This window comes from Eptatretus burgeri, chromosome 17 (assembly GCF_056783735.1).
Source record: "Eptatretus burgeri isolate ZD-2024b chromosome 17, Ebu_testis_v1, whole genome shotgun sequence".
Classification (NCBI taxonomy): domain Eukaryota; kingdom Metazoa; phylum Chordata; class Myxini; order Myxiniformes; family Myxinidae; genus Eptatretus; species Eptatretus burgeri.
The window spans coordinates 12186342-12202586 of NC_140977.1; the positions used below are offsets into that span (position 1 = coordinate 12186342).

The 16245-nt window shown below is 49.4% G+C and overlaps 1 protein-coding gene across 1 annotated transcript in view; it reads left to right on the plus strand.

The window, feature by feature from the left end:
- The window catches only part of LOC147009327 (uncharacterized), a 254071-nt gene that overhangs the window by 154382 nt on the left and 83444 nt on the right, over window positions 1-16245 (plus strand). Inside the window, exon 10 of the mRNA XM_085861178.1 lies at window positions 5106-5332. Within this exon, the coding sequence (XP_085717304.1) occupies window positions 5106-5332 (227 nt within the window). The remainder of the gene's footprint in view (window positions 1-5105; window positions 5333-16245) is intronic.

Consider the following 16245-nt stretch of genomic DNA (forward strand, 5'->3'; position numbering starts at 1 on the left):
TCCAACCAAAACTGACTCACTCTGCCTTGCGCTCGCCTTCTTCTAGGCCGGCAGGAGAAAACAATATGCAAATATCCGGATCAGGATGACCTCGGGGGCAGAGCCACGCTCGCCAATTGGACGGAGGAAAAGTGGGCGTGAACCTCCCCTGATCCTAGAATTTGCATATATCGAGTCCACACAGACGCGCCTGGAGGCGGGGCCAAGCCGCCCCGCGCTTGCTAATTGGATGGAGCAGAAGTGGGCCTCTAGCGTTTGTGATCCGAATTTTCCTTCGGAAAGGCCGCTATTTGCACTCGCGGCTCGGTGCGTATCGTTGAACGGGCCCAAGACAGCCCGACGCTCAGTGTTCACAGGTGGTGCGGGAATGGCCATAGAAGGAGAGAGGTGAGGGTGGTGTAGGGTTTTTGGTGGTGGTTTGATGGTTATGGTGCCGTTTGGGAATGGCATGATGCGATGATGTGGGAGCGAGTTGTGACGGTAAAGGTCGTGGCTGCTGGCGTTGTTGTTGTTGTCTGAGGGTTGGAGCGTGGTTGTAGTTGGTGACGATGGCTGGCATGGTGGTTAAGGTGGTTGTTGTGTGATGGCGGTTCAGACGTGGTTGGTTCAAAATAAAGATAGAACAGAAAAACGGCTATCTCAAAGCGTCGCAGCCCGAATGAATCACATAAATTCCCTCTAGACAACGGGTTTGGGCTAACTACACATGTACTTAAGAGATATCTCACCTACGGGTCCTGAATGGTGGTTTGCGAATTTCCACAGCCGTAACAATATATTGTTACATTATAAGTGTGGTGGGAGTTGTAACTATGTAGTAATACATTCAATCCTCCAGCGAGTAAAGTCTAATTAGTGATGCGCTACATTGATGGGTTGACTGACTGCATGGTCGCAATCGAGGCCGTGGATCGAATTATGTAGGTAATGTACTGATGTGTATCCGTGACCAAGGTTGTGGATCTGCCGTTTGGAGAGGTCCTAGGCTGAAAGGATTGAAACCTTGAGGAAGAACGGTGCCCAGCTGATGATCTGTGCAGTTGGAAACCCATTAATTTGCTTACAGGTTAAGGTTCTTCCTTGAGTTAAGGGAACTGTGTTTTGAGGTTTACATAATTTACATCAATCCTTCAAATTATATTATATTTTAGGAATAGCTGATACTGTACAAGAGAGAGAGAGAGAGAGAGAGAGAGAGAGAGAGAGAGAGAGAGAGAGAGAGAGAGAGAGAGAGAGAGAGAGAGAGAGAGAGAGAGAGAGAGAGAGAGAGAGAGAGAGAGAGAGAGAGAGAGAGAGAGAGAGAGAGAGAGAGAGAGAGAGAGAGAGAAAGAGAAATAAACTGGTCACATTGCAATGCTTATAAACACCCGGAGAGGCCAGCGTTGCCGGCTTTATTTCATTTCCGCATATGCCATAACCTCGAGAACCTCTTAAACTAAACTGAATTGCAAAAGTTAAGCTCATGATCTGAACTTAGCAGCAGTTCCGACTGATAAAAAAAGTTTATTTGACCAGTTCAGACATTTGATATTTGGGGCGTCTCTGGGAGTTGTGTGTTTAATTTGACGGTTTGGAGATTGCTAATCGCTTGCCGAGTGAGCCGTTACTTATCAACCGCTTCGTTGGAGTGCTTTAGCCACTTGATGAGTACTCTACAATATTCGCACTGTCACTGAATGTAATGTATGTCGATCGACTTGAACAATTTTCAGGGGCCACTCGCCTGCATTGGCCCCACATTGTTCTGCGGGGTATCGGGTGATTGCTGGCTCACTGAAAATGTGCAATTTCCCCTTTTTGTACAATATTCTTTCATTATACGGCCTGTCACTTCAGCATAGATAAATGTAAATAAAAAAAATGAAATGTTTCATTAACTTCATGGCAGGATAGCCGAGAGGTACGCACGCTCGCTCTAAGCTGTGTACCCTGGGTTTGCATCCTGACCCAGCTATAAACTGTCATCCCGGTGTTTGACAGGCAGGGTGATTCATCAATGTGTGTCCTATTTTGTTAACATGATGGCAAGAGAGCTAGGAGGTACGCACGCTCACTCTAAGCTGTCTAGCCTAGGTTAGAATCCTGACCCAGCCATAAACTGTCATCCTAGTGTTTCACAGGGAGATTGATTCATCAGTGTGGATGCCATTAAAGTGGATGTCACATCTGCCGGAACCCCCCCTCTCCTCTCTCCCCTTCCCCTCCCATCTCTCTCTCCCCTCTCCCTCTCTCATCCTCTCCTCCCATCTCTCACCCTCTCCTCCCATCTCTCTCTCCCCTTTCTCTCTCTCTCCCTCCCTCCCCCCTCCTCTCTCCCTTCCCCTTCCTCCCCCCCCCTTCATGTTCCCATCAGCGAGGAAACAGATTGTATTTGCTCGTCTTTACTATGAGAACTGTTTGTCATCTGTGTGTCACCATTTTTCTCAGAGATGGCTGAACGGATCATCATCAAACTTTTAGAGGTTCATCAGTGAGTACCAGGGAGTGTTTTAACAAAAAAAAAAAATATATATATATATATATATATATATATATATGTTTGTAAAATTTTGAAAAAAGCAATAGTTTTTGGGGATTTTTTTTCTTTAGTCGCTCGAAAGTGCTGAAGCCTTTTTGATTAATGATACATTAATGTGTATGCAGGCCATGGTAGGGTAGGTACCCAGTACTCTGTATTGCAGGTGGTGAAAAATGTATGGCAATCGGGGAGGGAGTGACATTTGGGGTTGTGTGGGTGGGTAAGGTGTGTGTCCGCAGATATGGATGAGGCTCTGGAGTAGCGGTGACTGTGGGGGGGAGGGGGGTGGCCCAGAGTGCCGGAGGCCAGGAGAACCTGTGTGTGAAGACCATCCCCGGCAGGATGTACAGCAAAGGAGTTGTTTGGCTGCTGGTGGCCAAGAAGTTGAAGGAGTGTGTGGGGGGGGGGGGGCATAGAAGTCGTGAGGTTGGCGACTGCACCTGGATTGCGGACACCATAGCCTAAAGTGCCCCCACCATCTTGCTTGTGCAGGACCTCCCCGCTGCCGAGTTAGGGCCAGACCTACAGATTGATAAAAGATGAAGCCATGGCCTCGCAGGGAAATTGGTGGTTGTTGTGAATGAGGAAATTGTGTATGAATGTGGGAATGTTCCACTCGGTCCCATGTGACTTGATATATTCCAGAAGGGCAGGTAGCCGGTGAAATTGGATAGGTTGACGTCAATTTTGGTGTGAGTCTGTAAGTGTTAAAGCTGGAGCTGTTGCCCCTGCAGTGAACTTTGCGGGAGCTGCAGTTCCAGAGGGGCGGGGGGGGGGCTGTGTTACATTTGTAAGGGGGAGGGGGTTAGATATTACCATAGAACAGATAGGAATGTATAGTGTAGCATGGTCCATGTGCGAGTTTATAGCCATCTCGGTGTACGAGTAGGGAAACATCAGCTTAACGATTGTCTTGCTTGCATTTGTGCCACAGAGGGTGGTGCGTGGTAATAATTAGGGATTATGGTTTAGGAAATTGTGCATAAAACCTCTACGTAAACCTCAACAGGGGGGCGCCGAGAGACTTTGCACGAAAGAGGCGGGGCGGAGCTATGAATGCCTCCTGAGATGCAGAGCTGTGGATCGCCTGGGAGGGGTGGAGTGGGGGGATGGGAAGGGGTGGAGTGTGGAGGGATGGGAAGGGGTGGAGTGTGGAGGGATGGGAAGGGGTGGAGTGGGGAGGGATGGGAAGGGGTGGGTATGGAGTGTGGAGGGATGGGAAGGGGTGGGGGTGGAGTGTGAAGGGAGGGGAGTGTGGAGGGATGGGAAGGGGTGGGGTGGAGTGTGAAGGGAGGGGGTGTGGAGGGATGGGAAGGGGTGGAGTGTGGAGGGATGGGAAGGGGTGGAGTGTGGAGGGATGGGAAGGGGTGGAGTGGGGAGGGATGGGAAGGGGTGGAGTGGGGAGGGATGGGAAGGGGTGGGTATGGAGTGTGGAGGGATGGGAAGGGGTGGGGGTGGAGTGTGAAGGGAGGGGAGTGTGGAGGGATGGGAAGGGGTGGGGTGTGGAGGGATGGGAAGGGGTGGGCTGTGGAGGGGTGGGCTGTGGAGGGATGGGAAGGGGTGGGGTGGGGAGAGATGGGAAGGGGTGGAGTGGGGAGAGATGGGAAGGGGTGGAGTGTGGAGGGATGGGAAGGGGTGGGGGTGGGGTGTGAAGGGAGGGGAGTGTGGAGGGATGGGAAGGGGTGGAGTGGGGAGGGATGGGAAGGGTGGAGTGGGGAGGGATGGGGAGGGGTGGGCTGTGGAGGGATGGGAAGGGGTGGGGGTGGGGAGAGATGGGAAGGGGTGGAGTGGGGAGGGATAGGAAGGGGTGGAGTGGGGAGGGATAGGAGGGGGTGGAGTGGGGAGGGATGGGAAGGGGAGTGGAGTGGGGAGGGATGGGAAGGGGTGGAGTGGGGAGGGATGGGAAGGGGGTGGAGTGTGGAGGGAGGGGAGTGTGGAGGGATGGGAAGGGGGTGGAGTGTGGAGGGAGGGGAGTGTGGAGGGATGGGAAGGGGTGGGGGAGTGTTGGAGGGAGGGGAGTGTGGAGGGATGGGAAGGGGTGGGGGAGTGTTGGAGGGAGGGGAGTGTGGAGGGAGGGGAGTGGAGGGATGGGAAGGGGTGGGGGAGTGTTGGAGGGAGGGGAGTGTGGAGGGATGGGAAGGGGTGGAGTGGGGAGGGATGGGAATGGGGTGGAGTGTGGAGGGATGGTATGGGGGTGGGAGGGGGAGTGTGGAAGGATTGGAAGGGGTGGGGGAGGGTGGAGGGATGGGAAGGGGTGGGAGCAGGGACCCAGAGTGGCCCGGCACGGCAAAGCCGGATACCTTTGCAAGTACACAAAAAATACTTTTCTTCCATTTCATGAGCCTTGACATTGTGTGCAAAATGTAACGCAAAATGTAACGTTCAATGAAGATGTTCGGAAAGCTCTGATTGTCCCGTTTGTGATGTTCAAGGTCCAAACACGAGCCCGTGGGTTCTCGTTCTCCATTGTGGTTCGATCAGGAATTCTTGTTCGTTTTTAGTTTTTTTAAACAAAACCCGAATGTGTTTAACGACGTCGTCGATCTGTGGCGAATCTGCGGATTGGAATTGATGAATGAACTCGTTTTCAGGGATCGCTCGAGTTGAGGGATTGTCGTGTCTTCATTCACTGCACGATACTGTACGCAACTCTACCGTGCGCCATGAAACGAGATTTCTCGTGTGAGGAGAACAGAGAGAACCCTCCGGGATCCACGAGTATCTCGAATGGAAGGAACGTGCTCAGTCCGGAAGGTTCTCACACGGACTGCGGGTCCAGGATCGCTCCACCCGAGGGTCACGAGTCGGGACACGGTACGTGCTGTATTTAAATAAATAATAATTGATATAGGGAATCCCACGATGTCCGGTTGTGTCCCCTCGTTGTTGTGTAAAAGCAATGACAGCCCACACGAAGGATCTTTCGCTCATCTCCTTTCATCACTTCTCCGGCTCCACCCTCGACAGCCCGCTGACGTCACTCGGCTCGACCCTCGACAGCCCGCTGACGTCACTCGGCTCGACCCTCGACAGCCCGCTGACGTCACTCGGCTCGACCCTCGACAGCCCGCTGACGTCACTCGGCTCGACCCTCGACAGCCCGCTGACGTCACTCGGCTCGACCCTCGACAGCCCGCTGACGTCACTCGGCTCGACCCTCGACAACCCGCTGACGTCACTCGGCTCCGCCGCCTCAGTTCCTGCTCATCATGCATTCATTAATATTCATTTTTTTCGTGAAAATCACAACGAATAATGCAAAAAAAAAAAACCCAAAGAACATCGTAAGCATGTAATTGTCATGTATTCATCAACATTCATGTAACTCCCAATATTACACTCGGACACGATCGTGTCGACGTCCTAAGGCGGTGAGGCGATTCCGTTCGTTGTTATCGGAGCTCGGACGGTGATTTGGATTCCTGAGAGCAGATTCGTTAAATATTAAATTCTACTCCCTCCTTTATCTTGATTATTATCACCTCGACACTTGAGGTACTTTTTCCTACCTTGACGACTCAACATGTGAAATGTTAAAAGATTAATCAATCACAAAGACAGTTCTGCCTTGATAGTTCTGAATATGAGACCAACCTTTAAAAGACCGACAAAATATATAAAGTGAGGAAAATATTGTTACAGCTGTGGAAATTCGCATTACACCATTCAGGGCCCGTAGGTGAGATATCTCTAAGTACATGTGTAGTTAGCCCCAAACCCGTTGTTTAGAGGGAATTTATGTGATTCATTCGGGCTGCGACGCTTTGAGATAGCCGTTTTTCTGTTCTATCTTTATTTTGAACCAACCACGTCTCAACCGCCATCACACAACAACCACCTTAACCACCACGCCAGCCATCGTCACCAACTACAACCACGCTCTAACCCTCAGACAACAACAACAACGCCAACAGCCACGACCTTTACCTTCACAACTCAATCCCGCAAACATCGCATCACCGTCATTCCCAAATGGCACCATAACCATCAAATCACCACCGATAAACCCTCCACCACCCTCACCTCTCTCCTTCTACGGCCATTCCCGCACCACCTGAGAACACTGAGCGTCGGGCTGTCTTGGGCTCGTTTAGCGATGCGCGCCAGGCCGCGAGTGCAAGTAGCGGCATTTCCGAGGGAGAATTCGGATCAAGAACGCTACACGCCCACTTCTGATCCGTCCAATTAGCAAGCGCGGAGCGGCTTGGCCCCGCCTCCAGGCGCATCTGTGTGAAATCAATATATGCAAATTCTAGGATCAGGGGAGGTTCACGCCCACTTTTCCTCCATCCAATGGGCGAGCGTGGCTCCGCCCCTGAGGTCATCCTGATCCGGATATTTGCATAACCCGTATCCTAACAGATTGCTTTCTCCTGCCGGCCTATAAAACGGCGAGCGCAAGGCGAATCGTGGCAGAGTGTGGCAGTAGCAGTGTGTGTCGGCAGGGCAGAGAGTGGAGTCGGGTGGCGAAGTCATCGGTGTGGCATCGAGTTGGGTTCTGCAGTCGGCTGAGGAGAGTTGCGGGAAGAGGCAAAGGAGCTCGGGTCCGAGGCGAGGACGGTGGTCGGCGACGAGGTCGCGGTGTGAGATCGCTCGTCGCGGGAACTGGGCCAGCCAGCCGTTCTCCTCCCCCAGGGCATCAACAATTCCCCCTTTCCCCCGCGCTGAGATAGTGCAAAAAGGGGGCCCCGTTCCCACCCCACTCCAAACGTCGTGCCAAAGAAACCCGCCAAGGAGCATGGAGTCGGGGCACAGCCACGCGGCCAGATCTGTGGCTCATCCGCCAACGCGTCACAAGGACGCGGGTAGGACCCCCCCCCCTCCGGTCTCGCGGGCCAGGCCGCTCCTTCAGGTTACGCGCGCATATTGGCCTACAGGCCCGTCTGCCCCCTTGTCTATGAGGGTGGCTTCTTTCCTTTGCTTTTGAGTAAATGTGTGTTGGCACCGTCTGTAAAGTAGAACTGTATAAGTGTTGCCGTGTGTGCGCGTAGTCAGTAGTAACTCTGCGTCATTGTTTTTTTTGTTTTAACTGCTATATGTGCATTTTTACTGTTTGGCTGTATATGTGTGCTTTCCGTGTGTCGCGTAATAAATGTGCATTGTGTGAACTGTTTTCCCGTTTCGCTTCATCTTTTCTTTATTGACCCTCCATCCTGCTTCACGTAAAGGGTTCGTAGTGGGCTTAATATGCCCGATAATTAATCGGAACCGTTGAGGCCGACGATAACACCGCTCGGTTATCACTGGAGCACGGAACGGACCGCTTAAGCGGTTCGTGTCCGGAGTCGGCCTGTGGCATGGTGCGATTGCCTGGTCGACCATTCGCGCAGGTACTTAGGTAGATCAAATTTGGCGAGCGATCCTATCCTGCACGGGTGGGCAATTGGCACGATCGTGGTGAGGTTAAACCCCCACCCGTGACTAGCTCCCGGCGTTGGTCCGAGAGGGTCACTACTGAATTGTCCGTCCGGTGGGTGACGTGCCGCGATTCAAGTCACGTGGCCGTCCGCACGCCGGCGGGCGCAAATTCGCAACAATATTTTGGGACATTCAAAAAAGCAGGTTCTGTTTTGAGTTCTACCTTGGAGGCCATTGGAGTTCTAAACTTCCCGAGATGTCGTTCTTCGTTAAGATGGTGCTTGGTGAGAGCAACATGGAGAAAATGCTGGAAAGTTCTCCCTTCTCAGGGGCAGATCCAGAATTCTAGGTTGGGGGGGGGGGATTAATGCACATATATGGTCGCAGGTCTGGGCGGTTACGTTACCCCACCCCCCCAACCCGACCCGACCCAAATGTCAACGGGCAGTTAACACCGGCCAGTCCGGATTGCCAAGCATTTTTCCTTAGGAGGCGGACACGCGAGCCTCAGAGATTATGGCGCGCGCAGGAGGGGCAGTCGGCACTGGCAGAGCGACGGAGGCACGGCGCTTTATACTTGAAGCCCATGACAAATACACGGGCACAGCAACTTAAAATAAACGTGGGGATTTAATGACAATATAAATATTTCCCAGGGTAATTGAAAATGTAATCTATCTATAATTCCAGCAATCTCTGTATGTATATGTGTGTGTGTCCATTTGTCTGTTTGTCTGCGACCACCGTTTCTCGACGACCGCCGGTCCGATCCGATTGAAACTTGCCAGGAATATTGCCGGGGCCCCGCAGATGTGCCTTTTCAAGGTTTGATGTCAATTGGACGAGCGGTTCCCAAGTTACGGCCATTTATCTGTCGACCAATGACAAGACACGGTGCTATGACGTCACGAATGACGTCACAATTAATGTTTTTTTTTTGTTTTTTTTGCACGATTGATGGTCTGATCTGATTGAATTTTTACAGGAATATTGCTGCGGACCCACGGATGTGACTTTTCAAGGTTTGATATTAATTGGATAAGCGGTTCCCAAGTTACGGCCATTTATCTGTCAACCAATGACAAGACACGGTGCTATGACATCACAAATGACGTCACAATTAATGTTTGTTTGTTTCTTTATTTTTTTATTTTTTTATTTTTTGCACAATTGACGGTCCGATCTGATTGAAACTTGCCAGGAATATTGCTGGGGACCCGCGGATGTGCCTTTTCGAGGTTTGATATTAATCGGACGAGCAGTTCCCAAGTTACGGCTATTTATCTGTCGACCAATATCTGCGAGAGAGGGGGATGGGAGAGGGAGGGGGGAGAGTGGAAGGACGAGACTAGAGGGGAGAGAGAGGGGTGAGATAGGGGGCGAGAGAGAGGGGGATGAGAGTGGGGGGGGCGAGAGAGGGGGGCGAGAGAAGGGGGCGAGAGAAGGGGGACAAGAGAGGGGGTCGAGAGAGAGGAGGCGAGAGAGGGCTGCACATACTGGCACTCCCCTACGGGCCCGTACTAGTCTATCTATAATTCCAGCAATCTCTGTGTCTGTGTGTGTGTCTGCGACCGCCGTTTCTCGACAACCCCTGGTCTGATCTAATTGAAACTTGCCAGGAATATTGCTGGGGACCCGCGGATGTGCCTTTTCAAGGTTTGATATTAATCGGACAAGCAGTTCCCAAGTTACGGCCATTTATGTGTCAACCAATGACAGGACACGGTGATATGACGTCACGAATGATGTCACCATTAAAAAAAAAAAATTTGCACGATTGACGTCACAATTCTTCTTCTTCTTCGTTTGATATGATGTCACAATTGACGCTGGGGACCTGAGTATGTGCCTTTTCAAGGTTTGATATCGTTCTTCATCTGTTTCAGCTGTTTCCCAAGTGTTTCCCAAGTTATGGCCATTAATTTACCAAACTAATGACAGAACACGGTGCTATGACGTCACAATTGACGTGACAATTATCAATGAATTTTTTTTTTTTTTGCACATACGGGCACGCACGTACGAGCACGCACGTACGGGCATGCACGTACGGGCCCGCACATACAGGCCCGCACGTACGGGCATGCACTCATAATCTATCTATAATTCCAGCAATGTGTGTGTGTGTGTGTGTGTGTGTGTGTGTGTGTGTGTGTGTGTGTGTGTGTGTGTGTGTGTGTGTGTGTGTGTCTGTGACCGCTGTTTCTCGACAACCGCTGGTCTGATCTAATTGAAACTTGCCAGGTATATTGCTGGGGCCCTGAGGATGTGCCTTTTCAAGGTTTGATATTAATCGGACAAGTGCTTCCCACGTTATGGCCATTTATTTACCAAACCAATGACAAGACACGTTGTTGCGTGGGCGTGGCCGATGGGGAAGGGAAGTTCAGCCGCATTCGCCATTACGGGTTACAACGTACGGACTTCCGGATCCATTACTGGTTATAACGTACGGACTTCCGGATGGTGATGACTTTGTGTATTCTAATAATTTCTCGATTTCTTATGCGCATTTATAGATAAACACAATGCCCCAAGTTATGATCGTTTTCATATTAGACGGTGCATACATTTCGGTAACATCAGAGTGCTGGTATTCTCCGAACCAGGAAGTAAATTTTTTTTCTCTCTCTTGTCTTCTCTTTTTGTTTTTCCTTGCCACGACATTGCGAAAAGGAAAAAAATACGTTGGCGCTAATTGAATAATTGGGTATTAAAACTAAATTGCGAATAATCGTAACTGCGAATCATATTTGAACTTCCGGGCCATGCACGTCCGGGCACTCGAGAGCGAAGAAACGGCCTGCGTGGTTGTTGTTTGTTGCTCGCGGTTTGAATATTTATTTATTAAATTTTTTTTATTTTTTTTTTACGGGCACGTACTAGTAATAATAATGATAATCATAATAATGATAACATGAAGTAAATTAAAGCCTAAAGTCGAGGTGCTTCAACACACGGACTCCAATACAGACAAGGGGGAAACAAAATATAAGCAAATCCTACCTTTTATTCTGGCACTTAGCTTGTCCAGAGATGGTCTCTGTGGAAATTTGGAACTGAAGTGCTTCGTCCTGCACCGGTAGATGCGCCCAAAAATGGCACCGAGCCGCTCTCTTGCAGCGGGACGAACGTACGTCGGGCAATTCGTGTGAGGGATTCAACACCAAGGCTCAGAGACCCCATGCAGCTTCTTGCATCGAACGTCCACACCGACGCCATGGCTTTGCAGAATGGCGCCGTCTCTTCGGTGACATACACGAGGCTTCGAGGTCCATCTCTCACGACCAGCCAAGAGTTGATGACCAGCGTCTTGCTCAGTCCGCGAGCCAATTCACAGCATAACACGTGAATCACGCAGCTGTTTCGTTGTGCTGAGAGTAGAGTAGAGTAGAGTCGAGTAGAGGAGAGCAAAGCAAGATCCTCCGTCCCAGCCACGTTCCTCTCACAACTACAACTGTGAACTTCACCCTTCTTCATGCGTCAAAGGAAAGCCAGCCGTAATGCCCTGATCTTTCACGCCATCTCCTAGCCCGCTCGTCTCTCGACCGCTTACATCCCTTACTTACACACCGAACTGAACCAACCAAACCAATCAGCTCCTCGCTGCCTCCACCTCTGGGCGTGGCTTGCTCGCACAAAACCTGGGAAGGCGGGGCTTCTGCCTGCTCCGCACGTTTTGCTTGCTTGTTATTATCTTTGTGGTTTTTATAAAAACGCAACTCCATGGCTGGCTTGTAAATGCAAAAAATGTAGGAATAGGTCACAGGGGGAAAATCACATACTGGGGAAAATTGGCCTTAATCCCTATCTAATTAACACCGCACAACCCCCCCCCCCCACACTCCCTGTGTGGTGGCATGTAACACTTCAGCTCACAGTCTCCCAACTTAATTTACATAGAGATGTCTCCTACACGTCAACGGACCAAGCAACTCCATACAATCCTAACTTTCCGATGAAATTCCTCCATCTACCCCCACAACCGCAACAATATTTAACTAAATATCAGTTTCCACCACCACGGCGAGGCAACAACATTTAACATACCAAACATGTCATGCAAAGTCTCTAAAATAACAGGGTAAAACTGTAAGGGCACTCGGTAGAGCGCATACCTCCGCCCGGCAATGCCTGATCCATGAGAACAGTTCGGGCCCAATACATTCTTCTGACGCATACCTTTATTTGGGCAGTGTATAGGCAACTGACAGCTCTGTATAGGCAAAAATAATAATTACCTGGGTTACGTGCATGAGGCAAAAACACAACTATTGCTAATAATTCAAAACATCTCACTATACTGGAAAACATGAGGACAGGAATACTGCACTGTAAATGGTGAAGACTTGTAATACCCTGCCCCACCTGGAGACGGCGCTACATGATACACATTTACATAAAGAATAAACACGACTCCATGAATTATAGTAATGGCTCCTGTTTTGCTGGTCGTGTCTTGCATCAATTTTTCTTTCCCAAACCATATCCTCCTGTGCTGAATCGTCCAATTTCCCCTTTACAATCCATTAATGATCTTAAACCCGGCTCCGTGTCAGTGCGACCCCCCCCCAACCCTCCATCTGCTCCACCCTCATCCCACCCATTCCCAGCTTACATCGCATCCTGCTCCTTCTCTGTTCCACCCCCACTTCTCCCCCTAGCCCCTTTGCCCATGCCCCTGCCAGCTTTATTCCCTCCACACACCTTCCCGACTTCACCACACCATCTCCTTGCTCCTTTCCACATCCCTGTGTTCTATCAGCAGCTCCTCCGACTCTGTCCCGAAGTGTCTGGACCTCAGATATCCGAGGCCTTCGCTCCAATCTGACAGATTATGCAATCCAGTATGCTGCCGAGAAGCTGGACATCATCTGTTTAACAGAATCTTTCCACCCACAGGATGTCCCCGACTCCTTGGTGTCTCTCCTTCACTATTGTCTCCTCCAGTTTGATCGACCTGACCCTGTCCTGGCGGCGGGGTTGCATTGTACTTCAAGAACTCCATTTGTCACTCTCCTTGTCCTGCTCTTACACCTCCCAAACTCCAGGAGTACCTCCGGCTGTGACTTCCCCTCTGCTCCCCCCCTCATGCTTATCTGTGTGTTGTACTGTCATCCCAACAATGATGACTCCATCTACACATCTCTCTCTTCTCTCTTCTCTTTTCTCTCTCTGACAACATGGACCAACTTTTAACCACTTATCCCAACTCTATCTTCCTCATATATGGTGATTTCAATTGTCATCATGCTAATTGGTTGGGTGGTGGTACCTCTCTCACCAGCCATGACACTTCTGCAAAGGATTTCTGTGACTCCATGGTGCTGACTCGATTTGTAAACTTTCCCACCCGGATTTCTGTCAATTGCAAATCTTCCCTTCTAGATTTGGGGATGACCAACGTCCCTGTCAATATATCTTGCTCTACCTCTGCCCCAATTGGTTCATCTGATCATTTGCTTGTGAGGGTCAACATCTCTCTGGCCAAACTCAGAGAACAGCCTCAATGCCGGCAAGTCTGGCAATTCACTCAGACAAACTGGCAGGGACTGCAAGCAACCATTGTACTTCAGGACTGGTCTCCTATATCTATCGTCCCTGATATTAATTCAGCCAGGGAATTCTTCCACAGAAATCTGCTCTCCCCCACACACAGATTAATCCCATCTCATCTTACCCATCCTCCCTCCCTTGGTACACTGAATCCTGTCGTGAGGCAGTTGCTTTGCAATCTCGTCCTGGAAGGAAAATCTGACCAAAGGCAACCGCAGAACATTCCACAAAGCCCGCAAAAGTGAGTGTCTACTTTCAGGAGAGCCAGAAAACAACATCTGTTCAATCTCAAGAATGAACTTTCAAAACTTCTCTCCTCTAAAACCTGGTGGTGCCTTGTCAAGTGTGTCACTCCCCCTCCGCCCCTTCCTTCTCATCAAATGGCACCACAGCTGATTCTGCTCGTGAGAAGGCAGAATGCCTCAATTCTGTATTTGCTTCAAAATTTTGCGTCCCCAATCTATCTCTCTCTCTCTCTCTCTCTCTCTCTCTCTCTCTCTCTCTCTCTCTCTCTCTCTCTCTCTCTCTCTCTCTCTCTCTCTCTCTCTCTCTCTCTCTCTCTCTCTCTCTCTCTCTCTCTCTCTTTCTCTCTTTCTCTCTTTCTCTCTTTCTCTCTTTCTCTCTTTCTCTCTTTTCTCTCTCTTTCTCTCTCTTTCTCTCTCTTTCTCTCTCTTTCTCTCTCTCTCTCTCTCTCTCTTCTCTCTCTTTCTCTCTCTTTCTCTCTCTTTCTCTCTCTTTCTCTCTCTTTCTCTCTCTTTCTCTCTCTCTCTCTCTCTCTCTCTTTCTCTCTCTCTCTCTCTCTCTCTCTCTCTCTCTCTCTCTCTCTCTCTCTCTCTCTCTCTCTCTCTCTCTCTCTCTCTCTCTCTCTCTCTCTCTCTCTCTCTCTCTCTCTCTCTCCCCCCCCCACCCTTCTGAGTCACACCCAACTGCTTGTGGACTCTGCGTCTTTCACATCTGAGACGGTGGAGAAGTGTCTGCCAACCTTCAACTCTGATTCGCCAACTGGACCGGACAGCATCAGCTCATGAGTCTTAAAAACCAGCTCCGATGCTCTTGCACTTCCTCCGTCTGCCCTTTTCATCCGAGCATTTGCCCTAGGTCATCTTTCCATCACCATCACAACGTTACATTAAAAATGTGCAAAAAGACCCATTGCACTACAGATCAATTAGCTTACTTCCAATCATCAGCAAAGACATGGAATCTATCATCGCAGTTGACATAGTCATTCCTTTTCTCTAAAGACCTCATCTCAGATCATCAATTTGGCTTCAGACCTGGTCACTCAACTATGGACATGCTGCTTCGACTCCCTCGACAATGGATGGAGGCCCATAATATCAGACATGAAATCAGAGCCATCTCTGGACATATCTCGAGCTTTCGATGCAGTCTGGCATCCTGACTTGCTCTCCAAACTATCTGCATATGAGATCCAAGGCCAAATCCACTCTTGGATTACTGACATTCCTCCACTCTCGTGGATAACATGTGGCTCTCAACGGAACCCTTTCTTCTCTACTCCCTGTCAAGGCTGAAGTGCCTAAAGGCAGTTTTCTAGGCCCCATCCTATTCCGCTGGAAAATCCTCTTTATCTCTTTGCTGATGACTCCACTCTCTGCCATGACATCTCTCATCCTTCTGACAGACAGGCAGCAGCCTCTTCCCTCTCCTCAGACCTTGACAACATAACAATCAGGTCCCGTTTTAACTGTTTGTTATTTGTCCCGTTTTAACTGTTTAATTTTCTCACCTACATGTTAATGTGTGTTCCTAGTTCGGTTTTGTTTCAAAAATCGTGCTATTTTGTGAGTATTTATGTCGACGTTCTTACTTGGTGTTTGAGGCCTAGTCCTAGGCTTGAGGCCTACCGGTTCCACTCGGTGTTCGATCGTTTTTTTTTTTTTGTTGTTGTTGGTTTTTTCTCCCCATTACCTTCAATTTCTATCCTCCCCATTACCTTCAATTTTCATCCTCCCCACTTTCCAAACATCCCCCATTCTCCCAACTAATCTCTTTCTTATCTCAAAAAAAAAAAAAAAAAAAAAAAAAAATATATATATATATACCCAACAACAACAACAACAACAACAACACGCTCACCTTCTCCCGATTCTGCTACTTCTTCTTCCTCTTAACTTCCTCCTCGTCTTCCTCGATTTCTTTTTTTTTTTTTTACACTTCCATGACCTAATCTGTTGAACTCTCTCATACATTAATATTAACAACAAAAACGATCTCATAATGCTTCATCTTCCTCTCTCACACATGTGGTACTCTTTACTGTTTCACAATGCACTACTCTTCTGCTATTTTAACAGACTGCTCTCATTTCGACCTCTCCTTCATTCCTTGCCTAAAAAATCCAACTATTACAGCGCTTCTTCTCTCCATGCTCTGAATTCGCCTTCATTGCATCCATCAAGAATTGTGTTAAATCGCATCTCTGACCTAAAACTTTTAAAAACCACAGTTTGCCATGGATGCTTGCTTTCCATCAACCATTCTTTTTTCCAACTTCAGTGCCAACTCACCCCCTCACCCCTCACTCTCACTCTCAAAGCAACCATCCCACTCTTCTCCCTCCAAGCCTCCCTCTCACCTCTTTCAAAAATTCCCCCTCACCTTTCTCCCACCTTTCATCCCCCTCACTCTTCCTTCTCTAAGTTGCCCCCCTCTCATCCAACAACCTGCCTCCCTCCACTGCCCTCTCACCTCCCTCTCTTCACCACACCTCCACAAATCCTCAACTGCCATCTTCCTTGTCTCTTGTCCCACCTCTCTCCCAGCACTACAGAGCCTTCTCTTCTCCT